The sequence below is a fragment of the Ictalurus furcatus genome, chromosome 28 (assembly GCF_023375685.1).
Source record: "Ictalurus furcatus strain D&B chromosome 28, Billie_1.0, whole genome shotgun sequence".
In the NCBI taxonomy this organism is placed as follows: Eukaryota; Metazoa; Chordata; class Actinopteri; order Siluriformes; family Ictaluridae; genus Ictalurus; species Ictalurus furcatus.
The window spans coordinates 1,783,982-1,797,114 of record NC_071282.1 but is presented as its reverse complement, the minus strand read 5'-3'; the positions used below and the strand labels follow the sequence as shown (position 1 = coordinate 1,797,114).

The following is a 13,133-nucleotide window of genomic DNA, read 5'->3' as shown; positions in this document are numbered from 1 at the left end:
GTCTTCACATTAAAACCTCTCTATACTGCGGCATTTGAAAAGAAATCTTGATTTAATCTCAAGGGGAAGCCCTTGACTCATAGTAGTGGTATTTTTTTATTTTATTTCCCCAGGATGCAGAGTTCAGCACAAGGTATAAAGTGATGACTGGCTGTTTGGGATCAGCTCACTAGCTTCTAGCGGTAAGTACAGACGTTATCGTAGCACATCTCTGCCTTGGGGTGTCGCATCAGGAAAGGAAGTCCGCTGCTGTTCAAACATAATTCATTTAAATAAATAATCGGAAGCATCACATTCTTTCTTTTTCTTGTATATACTTTATTTCCTATAAAATTTAAGCGTGTACATTTAACTTTCCTTCTGTACAGAGGCGCCCCCTTTTGGCTTCATGCAGATTTTATTCATGCCGTACAGATTAAAAAAGCACGCCACTGGGCGAGAATCACGTTGAAAACGCTTTCTAGGCTTATTTCTTCACGTAAATGACTCTAGCGGACAAAAGGAATCAGTAACGCATGATGAAATAAAAACCAATAATAATAATAATAATCAGAGCCACGTTGGGTTGTGTGTAAATTTGCTTTGGCTAGCGTTGTGGTGAATACGATGCGTGGAATTAGTGATCCAGGCACGGCGAGTCGCTCAGGAGTACATGGTCAGCTGCAGCCACTGTGGAGGAACAGAACGAATACGTTACTCAGTGCGAATCACTCTCGTTCTCATTGTCAGTTCATAACAGGCGATCAGGAACGTTCCACTTACAGACACCATGCACCTTTAACTAGATATGAATCGATTTAATATGAAATAATAGTAAAGACATTCTCAATCAAACTTCATGAAAGTTCTCACCTCTTTGATGTTGACTTTGATGGTGCCGTTGCCGTCTTTGTCCAGCGTCTTAAAAGCACCTGTTACAACGAAGATATAAACGCAATCAATCATCACACACACACACAAAATCATCGAACCCCACGCTTCCAGTGTTACCCCAAGTTTCTCGTATGTTGATGCACTCCAGCTGTCTGAGGCTGAGGTGTGAATACTTTAGCTACCTAGCTACACAGATAGATTTCTGCATGAGGAACAACGCAGGTCTGAGAAGTTTAGAAGCGCTAAGCATTTGGATGCGCACATTTAATACCCAGAAATGGACTTCTGTGTATAAAATTTATTTTATTTTATTTTTTTAAATATGGGACACTTCCTTTGCTCAAGATAACAGAAAGGGCGGGGCCACCAGAGGTGTCTTCTGCATTGTGAATTTTCCAACTGTCACTTGTAGAACTTTACTTTTAAATCTGTACAACTAATGATAATTTTTTTTTTACCCCCAGCACCAATACTGATATTCGTTTATCCAATTCATTTTATTGCCTTTTCAGAGAGGTTTCGTAACTCGTTATCGAGCACCGATTGTTTGCAGGAATCAGAACACATCCATGCATTCACTGTAAGAGAATACACTCACGGCACATCGCGTCCAGCCGGACCAGGCAGCCGATGTAGTTATCGAAGTCCATGTTGCCCTTCTCATCGCTGTACCTGCGGATGATCAGCTGGAAGAGCTGGTCGTTCAGGGGGAAGCCTGCAAATACACATGCAAATACACACACACACACACACACACACACACACACACACACACACACACGTCATGTTGCTTTCATGAAATTCCCGTCAGGATCAGTACACCTAATGAAGGGTTAGGAAGTGGTCATGTGACTGGAGCTTCACCTGCAGCTTGGAATGCTTTGGGCAGCTCGTCTGCGCCGATCATGCCGGACTGATCGGCATCAAACTGCTTATAGATGCCCTAGAGAGAAAAACACACACAGCTTATTCACTACAGTCCCATCACACACTTGCCAAGAAATCACAAAAGGCACATCCTGTGTATTATATACATATACATACACACATACACACACACACACACATACACACACACACATACACACACACACAGTGCATCCGGAAAGTATTCCCAGCACTTCACTTTTCCCACATTTTGTTATGTTACAGGCTTATTCCAAAATGGATTAAATTCATTATTTTCCTCAAAATTCTACAAACAATACCCCATAATGACAGCGTGAAAGAAGTTTGTTTGAAATCTTTGCAAATTTACTAAAAATAAAAAACAAAAAAAAAGAACATGTACATAAGTATTCACAGCCTTTGCTCAGTACTTTGTTGAAGCACCTTTGGCACCAGTTACAGCCTCAAGTCTTTTTGAGTATGATGCTACAAGCTTGGCACTCCTATTTTTGGGCAGTTTCTCCCATTCTTCTTTGCAGGACTTCTCAAGCTCCATCAGGTTGGATGGGGAGCGTCGGTGCACAGCCATTTTCAGATCTCTCCAGAGATGTTCAATCGGGTTCAAGTCTGGGCTCTGGCTGGGCCACTCAAGGACATTCACAGAGTTGTCCTGTAGCCACTCCTTTGTTATCTTGGCTGTGTGATTAGGGTCGTTGTCCTGTTGGAAGATGAACCTTCACCCCAGTCTGAGGTCCAAAGCACTCTGGAGCAGGTTTTCATCAAGGATGTCTCTGTACATTGCTGCATTCATCATTCCCTCGATCCTGACTAGTCTCTCAGTTCCTGCCACTGAAAAACATCCCCACAGCATGATGCTGCCACCACCATGCTTCACTGTAGGGATGGTATTGGCCAGGTGATGAGTGGTGCCTGGTTTCCTCCAGACATGATGCTTGCCATTCAGGCCAAAGAGTTCAATCTTTGTTTCATCAGACCAGAGAATTTTGTTTCTCATGGTCTGAGAGTCCTCCAGGTGGGCTGTCATGTGCCTTTTACTGAGGAGTAGCTTCCGTCTGGCCACTCTACCATACAGGCCTGATTGGTGGAGTGCTGCAGAGATGGTTGTTCTCCTCTCTCCACAGAGACACGCTGGAGCTCTGTCAGAGTGACCATCGGGTTTTTGGTCACCTCCCCGTCTAAGGCCCTTCTCCCCCGATCGCTCAGTTTGGCCGGGCGGCCAGCTCTAGGAAGAGTCCTGCTGGTTCCAGACTTCTTCCATTTACGGATGATGGAGGCCACTGTGCTCATTGGGACCTTCAAGGCTGCAGAAATGTTTCTGTACCCTTCCCGAGATCTGTGCCTCGATATAATCCTGTCTCGGTCTACAGACAATTCCTTGGTCTTCATGGCTTGGTTGTGCTCTGACATGCATTGTTAACTGTGGGATCTTATATAGACAGGTGTGTGCCTTTCCAAATCATGTCCAATCAACTGAATTTACCACAGGTGGACTCCAATCAAGTTGTAGAAACATCTCAAGGATGACCAGTGGAAACAGGATGCACCTGAGCTCAATTTTCAGTGTCATGGCATTTATAAAATATAAATGTACTTTTTTTGTTTTTTATTTTTAATAAATTTGCAAAGATTTCAAACAAACTTCTTTCATGTTGTCATTATGGGGTATTGTTTGTAGAATTTTGAGGAAAATAATGAATTTAATCCATTTTGGAATAAGGCTGTAACATAAGAAAATGTGGAGAAAGTGAAGCGCTGTGAATACTTTCCGAATGCACTGTGAGATATATATTTTTTAAATCACAAACACTAACACACTTGTACTTAAGAATGTCACGGTCTTATACACACTTATGTAGTGAGACCTACCTGCCACTTCTTGATGTTGTTCCAGAGGTATTTGAACTCTTCGAACCCCAGTCTGCCCGTGCTGTCGCTCTGCATGACGTCATTAAGGTCCAATACACAGCAATATGGGTGGGTGTCACAATCACACAAACATAAGCTGTCTGGTGCTAATATACAGGAAAATGAGTGTGGAGAAGGTGTGTTTGTGTATATGTATACTGTGTGTGTCTTGAGTAGAGAAGGATACGTCCATGACGGCCACCATACTCCTGCAGGACTCGATAGAGAAGCCATCTGTCTTCAGGTCGCCACCTACAGACACAGAGCACACATCAGCTAATATAAAACACACACACACACACACACACACACACATCATTTACTCCTTAATACTTCCTTTCTGGGTCTTTTTTCCTCATTAAAGCTAGTACAACCGTACAGCTGCGCATATTTTCGGCAAATATGTCCTCCAAGGAACACCACGATGCTGATAAAGCGCCACCAGTAACGTAAACATATAGATCGATATCTAATGTTCGAACAATCAGTCCCATCCGAGCAAAAGGTCACGTGACCCAGCCAGTCCAAAGAACTTGAACATCGCGAGGACGTCATAAACCACAAGGAGAAATGGTGAGAGGTTGAACACTAACGTTTGGAGATGATTTTGTTGAGGATGTTCATCAGCTCAGTGGGGCTCACCTCCATGTCCTGTAACAGCAACACACACACACATTCAGGTTCTGTTGTGGTGAGATTGCTTATGGATGTGTGTGTGTGAGAGAGAGAGTGACTCACATCGCCAGCGAGCTGCTGGAACACTTTACGGAACTGTCGCTCCTCATCGTTCTCGTTAGCCTGGACGTACGCCAATGGTCTGCGAGCAGAAGGCTACACACACACACACACACACACACACTCAACATAAAATAAACATACAACCTGCTTTATTCAGCAGGTCAGATAGTGTTTAATTTTCTTTAACAGCATCTCTGACAGCAGTGCAGGTTTATATTATTTATATATTGGCGAGGGAACGACTGGAATAGCTGCTATAACGTAAATGAGAACAGGAACCGACTTGTTCGAACATTCCACCACATTAAACATAACTATAGACGGATAAACACGATGTACGACGTGTCGTTCTTTAACAGATGCACAACTGTTACTCGGCGAATCGCTATGGCGTAAAAAGCAATGAGAGACTCTGGGACGTGTCTTTTGTAAAGTAGGGACCTTTGGCGTGGCAACAGGAAATCTGCTAAACAAAACAAAGCAATTATTATTTAACGGCAGGGAGTGCGTTGTTCATTAACATATGGTAATAACAGAATAGAGGCGAGATAGTTTCAGGTGAAACTAGCTGGAAAACTTCTCCTGGGCACACCTGCATGAGGAGACGCACCCTGTGATGGAACTGTAACGTCTACTTTTCTACTGTATAATCCAGTTCTGCAACTCCGACCAGGCTGCACATGCTGCGAAACCGGCTACGCAGGACAACGCCAGAGTGACGAAAGGAAAAATGCACTCTGAAAGATTTGCATGTTAAAGCTCACACCCTGAAGCCTGTATCACGCTCAAAGAAACCGAAACCCTCATTATTCTTCTGTACTCATTTTTACAACCGAGGTCTGAGGTGGAGAGTACGAGAGATCAAACGTTACACCACTTTCGCACCATAGTGTGTCTGGTTTCTTCAGCTCTCACTCATCTCTCTCACCTCCTCATCTGTACGCTCTGCTCACTCAGATGGTTCAGCTTCCCAAAGCATCAACCTACACGCTAATCAACGCTGACGCGCTCACCTGCATCGCGTTCCGGGGCTGCAGCGTTTGCACCAGCGTTCTCCACTACTCCTACACTGGATTTCTCATGAACATGAAATTAACCAGACCTTCTTCTTTTTTGTTGTTGCTGTTTTAGTCGGATTTGAGTACCTGTGTGCAATTACGCAAATATTTACGTCGAAATCAAGGTTTCGATTCCAACTCGGCAAATAACACACTCACAAATCAGACAAACGCCAGCTAGTATCCTCAGTTGCAGTAATTAATAACAAAACACATTTGAGATAATCAGTGGAACATTTAGTGGAACAGGTTAAAAAAAAAAAAACAGTTGGAAAAAAAAATGTTTTTATCTGCATGTGACATCATGAAGAATTAAGCGTCACTCACAGGTTCGGAGGGCACGAACTGGCCGGGATCGATGTTGCTATGGAAACAGAAAACAGCGTTAAATTAAACAGTGCTTTTTCACATAAATACAGAGGACTTTCACTGTTCAGGTGAGTTAAACTGTAAAAAATGACTAGGCAAATGAGAAACATGGACCCTGAGTAAGTACAAGCTAGCAATCGGACGAGACTAGGAGCATTTCTAGCAGAAATGATCGCGAACAGTAAATAAGTCAATAAAAGTGTGACTGAACACACAGCTTTAGAGTAAACAGTTCGTGACTGAGCGGAATAAGTCTCTAGCCCAATAATTACTCGTACCAAGCATTCTCGGGGTGTGTAAACTAACGCACAAGGCTCCACACATCAAACTGGGATTTATGTCAAAAAATGTGGTTGTACCTGACCACATCGATGAGTCCACCAATCAGCTTCTTCGCCAGAAACATCTTCAGCGTTGAGTCACTTCAATCCTGTGAAGTTGTTAAAAAAGAATAAATAATAAACAACAAAAGCATCGGCTATAACTTTTACTTCAGTTTATAACTTCAGTTTATTCATTAATATACCTTTAGTTAACAACTTGTTAGTAAACCCGTTCTGCATTGTAACAACAGTGTAGAATAATAATAATAATGATGATAATAATAATAATAATAATAAGTCACGTGGGTGGTGTTTATTAAATGAACCTTGGAACTCTCTTCCAGTCAGATTTATTACATTTTCAGGGCATAAAAACACATTAAGGCAAAAAAAGTTTTTAATAAATAAATAAAGAAACAAATCGAGAGTAATAGAACTCCCTACAGGCCAATTTGTGGTTAAATCCTTCCTCATTTGGTCCACTACACTGAACACTCAACATGAATCACCACGGGTTTTTTTTTGTTTTTTTGGGAAACACAACCCTCAAGGGATGAGACTTCGTAAAAGACGAGGCCGAATTCCAAACCGCATACATAGTGGACTAGATAGGGTGTAGAACGCCGTTATTTCACACCCCTTGTAGCGCGCTGTGTGCAGGGGGCAGCGAGTGGTTTGGAATACGGCCCGGCCGAACAGCCATCCAGCTCCGTTTTCATGTTGACAGAGGACACACCTAACTCCAGCGTTTCCACTCCCTTCTCAGACACAACAACCTTATTGTATCGACTTTATTCTCATCCAAAATTATAATTATCCTCTTTTTTTGTTGTTTTGACATTTTTAGGAACAGTAACAGGCAAAAAAAATCTTAGTTATTAGCAATGTAGTCGAGTCAGCTAATGTTATACATCCTTTCCGGTTCAAAGGACAATCTTCCAAGCCTTCCAAACGAACATTTACATCGAATATCGATTTATATACGTTATATGAGAGTAATAAAAGCTTATAATCGGCAACTATTGTCTCCTAATTCCACTGTTTTTCATGTACAACGCTAATATGTAGGTTGTTATTTAGTACATTCCCCAATCATTTTCGACAAACCCCGCCTCCTACGCTAGGATTGGCTGCAAATTGACACTCCTGCAAAAGGAATGCCGTATTAGCCAATCCGACAGCGCGTCAACAGGATACTAATGAGAATACGGCTTCGGCCAAACAACGCAGAAAATATACTTAACTTGCTCTTTTTAATGCGCTCATAAAGTGCTCTTTTTAATGCGCTTTGTGATAACGTAATTAACAACCAAAAATCAGCATTATGACACGCAGCTTCTTTGCATAAAAAATAAATAAAAACTTACCGAGGTACTACAGCTGCTCGTGCCTCTGAATGCGGTAAGCTGCGTGCGGATAAGTTATACTCGAAGCACCATGGGGCGTGGCTACGTCATTACGTTACTCATAGGGGGCGTGGTCATGAGTCAGTATTCTCCGAATGTAGTACATACCGTAAGAAATAGTACGACTATGGCATGGGTGAAGGGAGATAAATTAAATATAAATATAAATATTTGAAATTATTTTATATATAAAGCTTCAGTTTAAGGCTTAAATTTTGAAGTGGACATGTATTAACAATGTAATTTAATTTGTGTTATTATACTGAGCCTTCAACATCATAGGAAAGTGATTTAGAACAAGCTTTACATGTTTAAAAAAAAAAAAAAAGATGAAAAAAAGAAAAGATGCACGACAAACTGATACAGCAAAGCCTAAACATCAACACAAACATTCGGTAATAAAAGACATTTCTCCATATAGCATGGATTGTTTTCCATCACCACCACCACACTGTCCCATCAGCAATTATTTAGTGTACAAAATACATTAAATTAATTACATGACCACTCAACACTGTTATACTAGTGTGTATTTGTGTCATTTTCTTTCCAGGGCAGAAGAGGAAGATCTTGGAGAAGGATGAAGCTGGAAAGACAGCGAGATTATTAAAGGAGCAATTTGTAATGTTGATCTAATGTCCTCTGCTGTCTTGCAACAACAACACCTTGAAATTGCATAAGTGTTCTGAATCATCTTCTGAATTAAAAAAAAAAAGTGTGTAAAAGTGATGAATTCTATTTCAGCTGGGGGCGGAGCTAATTGCAAGGCCAGAAAAATGTTAACAGAATGTCAACAGAAGCCTGAAATAAAAGACATTTGTCTTAAAAACTACTGCATGGAAATGTTGCGAACCAGTTTTTCTAGGAAGAAATGTGAAATTATGACTATTCCAGGCTGAGAAACCAGTACAGTACACCTTTAATTGCTGACAAACGTGAGGAGGATAATGAACTGAATGGGGGGAGTGATGATTTTGGAGCAGAGGTGTAGTACGGTGTCAGGATTCGGATGTCGGTAAGAAGACGGGTAGCTGAAATCTGGACAATCTGAAACTTGTGTGTGTGTGAATGGATCTGGAGAGAAGAAGCTGAACTGCACCAGAAATCTCATTGTCATGTTCAAAACTGTTTATTTGGAACTTAGCAGCTTAATGTAATCTGTAGCAAGTAGATGAACGTTCGGGCAGTTCCTGAAATTTGAGTCTTGTCATGTCACTTCCTCCTTGCAAGCCTTCATGCTAATCATTTCCTGCTTGATATCTCTGGGTGTGTCACTTCCTAGTTGGCCATCTGTTGCCCGCTGATTCACCTGTGTCACCTCCTGGTTTGCTTGGCTCGGTGGTGATCGTGTCACTTCCTGGCGAGCAGCAGGTTGGCGCGGCAGACTTTGGGCACGTGACGGATGGTGAGGGAGACTCTGGTTCCGCGTGAAAGCGTCTCACCCACCCGCCCTCCTGCCACCGACAGGTTCACCACACGCTCCGACAGCGTATCCACGGCGACGCCGCTAATCCCATGAAGGTAGCACTTGTACATCTCGTCCTGCAGGATCAGCAGGCTGCGACGCCGCAGCAACAACGACAGCACGTAGCGGCTCTCCTCCGTCTGAGGAACTTCAGTCTACAGAGAGACAGAGAGAGAGAGAATTGCATGACCGACCAGGTGTTCCTAATAAAGTGAACAACGAGTGTATGTATATATAATAAAGGACAAAAAAGTACTCTTACTTTGTTACGTTCTTCCATGTTTTCCTGCTACATTTTCCCTCCTCTTTTTTCATTCCCTTATTGTTTACTTTGTTTATTTTTGGTTCTGTGGCATATTTGGTTCTCCATTTCCAGTCACACCCTCACACTGATCTCTCTCACTTCACCAATCATATGCTGTCAAGTTTGACTCAACTGCAGATGGGAAATGATTTTATAAAACAAAGCGGTGACTCAGCGGAGGAGAAGAAAAAGCCACAAACTGAAGGGAAAAAAAAAAAACTATTTTCCCAAAAAGACTGTCAGAACTAATAATCACAAAACTCAGTTTAAAAAGAACAAGCTGGCAGTGGATGCGTGTATAATAACGCTAACTGCTAACATTGGCCATGTATTAACTGGGTAAGTGTGTAGTAGAAACTCCTATTGCTCATTATTTTCTTTTAAATCCCTGTCAAGTGCTTAACAGCTAGCTATCTTTGTACACTTTTCGAAAACAGCGTTCTTCAGAGGTTCTTTAAAAGGTTCATCTGTTTATTGATGGTCTCAGCGAGCTGTCAGGACTTTACCTGTGTTTGATCGACGGGTCTGTAGAAGTCAAGCAGCGTGTGAGAACCCAGAGTGATGGTTGTTACTGTGGGGTGATACAGAGGCCCGTCCTCATGAGGCTAATACACACACACACACACACACACACACACACAATTAGATATGAAACGCGTGCAATAAAAGACAGAACAGGACATCCAGTCCAGAACGTTGTTCTCAGTACACTGAGGTCAAACACCAGTGCAGGCAGACTCCAACATTTCCAGATTACAGTTTACAACATTATCACATGAATGAATGAATAAATGAAAACGGGGGTTGGGGGGGTTCACATGGAATTCATTATTCATCTTTTCCCCCTGACGACTCCATCTGTAAAATACATGTACTCAATTTAATGTCTACTCTATTACATGGCTTTTGCTGTTAAGAACTGAAACTAATTGCATTTTGTGGTAAAAAGAAAGAAAAGGGAAAAAAATAGAAAAGAAAGAATAGAAGAAAGACGGGCAGAGTTGAATCGGGTCTGACTCCACCCCCCTGGGTGTCAGGATCTCATAAGGAGAATGTTGTGTGAGTCTAACTATTCTGTAGTGTATTACTTGTGAGTATTACTGCAGTAGAATACTTGTGGTGTGTGTACGATGGTGTGAGTATTGTATTGTGGTGCGAGTATTGTATTGTGGTGTGAGTATTGTATTGTGGTGCGAGTATTGTATTGTGGTGCGAGTATTGGTATTCTGAGTAAAAAGGTCACTGCGTGATGTACCATGATGCCCTCCTCTGGCTTGTACTCGTTCACCAGCACATGATTAGCGCTTTTCCCAGCGAATGCTCCGAGGCCTGATATCTTCTCTGTGTAGCTCATCAACCACTCAGGGAGCTTCTCTGCAATCATCCCCTTTGGATGAGGAAGCCCTCCTGATTTCACACAGAAAACACATCAACAACATGATGACTTGGACGCGCAGTTTGCATGACGCCAAAATGTCCTTTTTCTACCAGAAATGTAGACGATCCGCCGAGACGTGGCTGGCGTGCCATTCGCCTCTCGAGTTTAGGACTGGAGTACAAGGCTAATGTCGCTAACAAACAGGAGTCGCTTACAGCTACCGTGTCTGAATCAACGCAAATGAGAAACTGACACTCACTGCTGTTTCTACACACATGATTTAAACAGGATTTGCTTTGTAGAAGTTTATCCTAACCATGACAACTTGCAAAAGTCAGAAGCACGAGGGAACAGAAAGCATGATAGTCGGCTTACTGTGTTTAATTATAAAAAATATGTATGAATAACTCATAATTAAAATGCAGCTACATCGGCTACGTGTTATCTCTCACTGACACGAAATCATTATTTCTACCGCTACGCTCTCACACAAGCGAGACTGATAACCTCTTTTACGTCTCGTCTAGAACTTTGCTGCTTTATTAAACTGTTCAAACTGAGGCGTTGGAAGATTCAGACATGCAGTTCGAACAACTGAAGGGTTTCATTTCTCTGCAGCAACAACGAAGAGAAAAACTAAAGAAGCAAATGGGTTGGACAATTTTATTTTTGGATAAACTAATAAATAAATAAATAAATAAATAAATAAATCTCATGAGAGGAACACAGACCCCAGTTCTGCAGTCTCCTTCCTGACAACTGTGTCCATTTGGGTTTGGGGGCTTTGTACACCTGAAATACACACACACACACACACACACACACACACACACACACACAGAGGTGAGGAAGTATACCGTGTATTATAATTAATAAACACTTAATAAACACTTAATAAACATTCACCTGCTGTAGAAGATACTCCTCTTCTGCCTCTGTTATAAAGTCTGGAATGTAGTAAACAGTCGGGGGAGCCTGTTTCAACACCATAACGACAAAAGTTTATTTTCTTTCATTTATTTTAATGATAAAATAAAAGTATAAAATAGTCATCTTTTCACGTACATCTTTCACAGTGTATGCTTTAAACTCTTCAGAAATCGCTTCAGGTTTGGCCATTCTAACAGCGTTCGACTGAAGCAGCGGCCGAATCCCGATTAGCAACAGTTTCTTCACATAGTGCACTATTTAGTGCGTAAACGCCGCTTCCTTCTTCGTTGATGTAGTGCGCTTACGTAGGGCGTATAATGATATTTGAGATTCGGCCATGTATCTAGGGTTTATCTCGTATCCAAGTCACCTAGCGACAAACACACGAGATAACATGCCTCTAAACGCACACGCTATACAACTTTAGGGCCATTTCTACAAGCGTGAAGATCGAATAATTAGATTAAAATGAAAAAGCACAAATTTCGTTGTGGTTAAATTTGTTTCGGTGGTTAAATACAAGTAATGGTACTTCCTGTTCAACCTCTTCTTCTCTTCTTCTGTAGGTCAAGGCAAGCTCGCACGCGCCGTATAATTCGCCACCTACTGGATTAAAATAAATACATGAAAACAATATCGTCAATATACTACGAGATTCTGCTAAAATATAATAAAATGACTTTGGTACATTATCTAAAATCGTACTATTATGTATACATAAACAAAAAATTAGCCTGCGCTATTGGAGGATAAATCTTCTACAGCGCCACCTGCAGGTTTGGAGGAGTTGCGTTTTACACAGTGATGGCGCTATGAGTGGTCAAGTCCAGCGCCGCTGTATGAACGTTCACTGTAATTACAACATTTTAAAATTTAATTTGTTGAATATATATCGATTTTTGACAAATAAATAAACAAATAAATAAAATTAGGAGCTCCACCTGCTTAGAAGAGACTTCATCAGCTTATAAGAGTGCAACTAATTAATTCATTCTTTAGTTTATGTTCCAAAGGGAGCTTCCTGCTTACCAATAATTAAACCAAGGTAATATTAATATATAGTTTTTGGCTTATAATTGCTGTCAAGTTACAGAAAAATTAAGGACGCATTGAAGGTTTCGTGGAGGCTTCGTAAATTCTTCAGTTTAGATTGCTGGGATGTGTGTGGAAACTGGAGAACCCAGGAAAAAAAACCCCCACGCAGACACATGGAGAACATGCTAAGCTTTATAGACAGTAACTCGAGCTCAGTATCAAACCAGGGACCATGACGTTGTGAGGCAGCAACGCCACCCTACACCACCATATCATGCCATAGGCCTACAATCAACCAAAAATACATCCTAGTCTTAATGAGATCATATTTTACCACTATGGCTTCATATGGGCCAGAATGCTGGTTGTTTTGGGCTGTAAATCTGCACAAATCTCAAAAGTCAGTAAAATCTTACATGTAACTGTGTACATTTTGGTCC

General features: G+C 41.5%; 2 protein-coding genes across 2 annotated transcripts; both read right to left on the bottom strand.

Annotated features, from left to right (window-relative positions):
* Nucleotides 1–294: 294 nt before the first annotated feature.
* capns1a (calpain, small subunit 1 a) lies at nt 295–7,625 on the bottom strand. The gene is made up of 11 exons (XM_053618137.1): nt 7,543–7,625; nt 6,212–6,282; nt 5,811–5,847; nt 4,426–4,518; nt 4,281–4,338; nt 3,875–3,939; nt 3,649–3,717; nt 1,738–1,816; nt 1,472–1,588; nt 853–911; nt 295–669 (listed from the first exon to the last, which is right to left on the bottom strand). Exons 2-11 carry the CDS (start codon nt 6,256–6,258, stop codon nt 643–645), a joined length of 651 nt encoding a protein of 216 aa, XP_053474112.1. The 5' UTR covers nt 6,259–6,282; nt 7,543–7,625; the 3' UTR covers nt 295–642.
* Nucleotides 7,626–7,808: 183 nt separating this feature from the next.
* Nucleotides 7,809–12,399, bottom strand: alkbh6 (alkB homolog 6). The gene is made up of 6 exons (XM_053618136.1): nt 11,794–12,399; nt 11,635–11,703; nt 11,460–11,520; nt 10,606–10,757; nt 9,857–9,955; nt 7,809–9,201 (listed from the first exon to the last, which is right to left on the bottom strand). Exons 1-6 carry the CDS (start codon nt 11,845–11,847, stop codon nt 8,932–8,934), a joined length of 705 nt encoding a protein of 234 aa, XP_053474111.1. The 5' UTR covers nt 11,848–12,399; the 3' UTR covers nt 7,809–8,931.
* Between the last annotated feature and the right edge of the window lie 734 nt (nt 12,400–13,133).

What these genes read in the sequence shown, in the direction of transcription:
- alkbh6 (XM_053618136.1), bottom strand. Translation starts at nt 11,847, where the DNA reads ATGGCCAAACCTGAAGCGATTTCTGAAGAGTTTAAAGCATACACTGTG. An exon ending in AAGCATACACTGTGAAAGAT is followed by an intron (nt 11,704 to 11,793) that starts GTACGTGAAAAG and finishes GTGTTGAAACAG; the next exon opens with GCTCCCCCGACTGTTTACTA. An exon ending in AGGAGTATCTTCTACAGCAG is followed by an intron (nt 11,521 to 11,634) that starts GTGAATGTTTAT and finishes TGTGTATTTCAG; the next exon opens with GTGTACAAAGCCCCCAAACC.
- capns1a (XM_053618137.1), bottom strand. Translation starts at nt 6,258, where the DNA reads ATGTTTCTGGCGAAGAAGCTGATTGGTGGACTCATCGATGTGGTCAG. An exon ending in GGACTCATCGATGTGGTCAG is followed by an intron (nt 5,848 to 6,211) that starts GTACAACCACAT and finishes CTGTTTCCATAG; the next exon opens with CAACATCGATCCCGGCCAGT. An exon ending in CAACAAAATCATCTCCAAAC is followed by an intron (nt 3,940 to 4,280) that starts GTTAGTGTTCAA and finishes CTGTGTCTGTAG; the next exon opens with GTGGCGACCTGAAGACAGAT.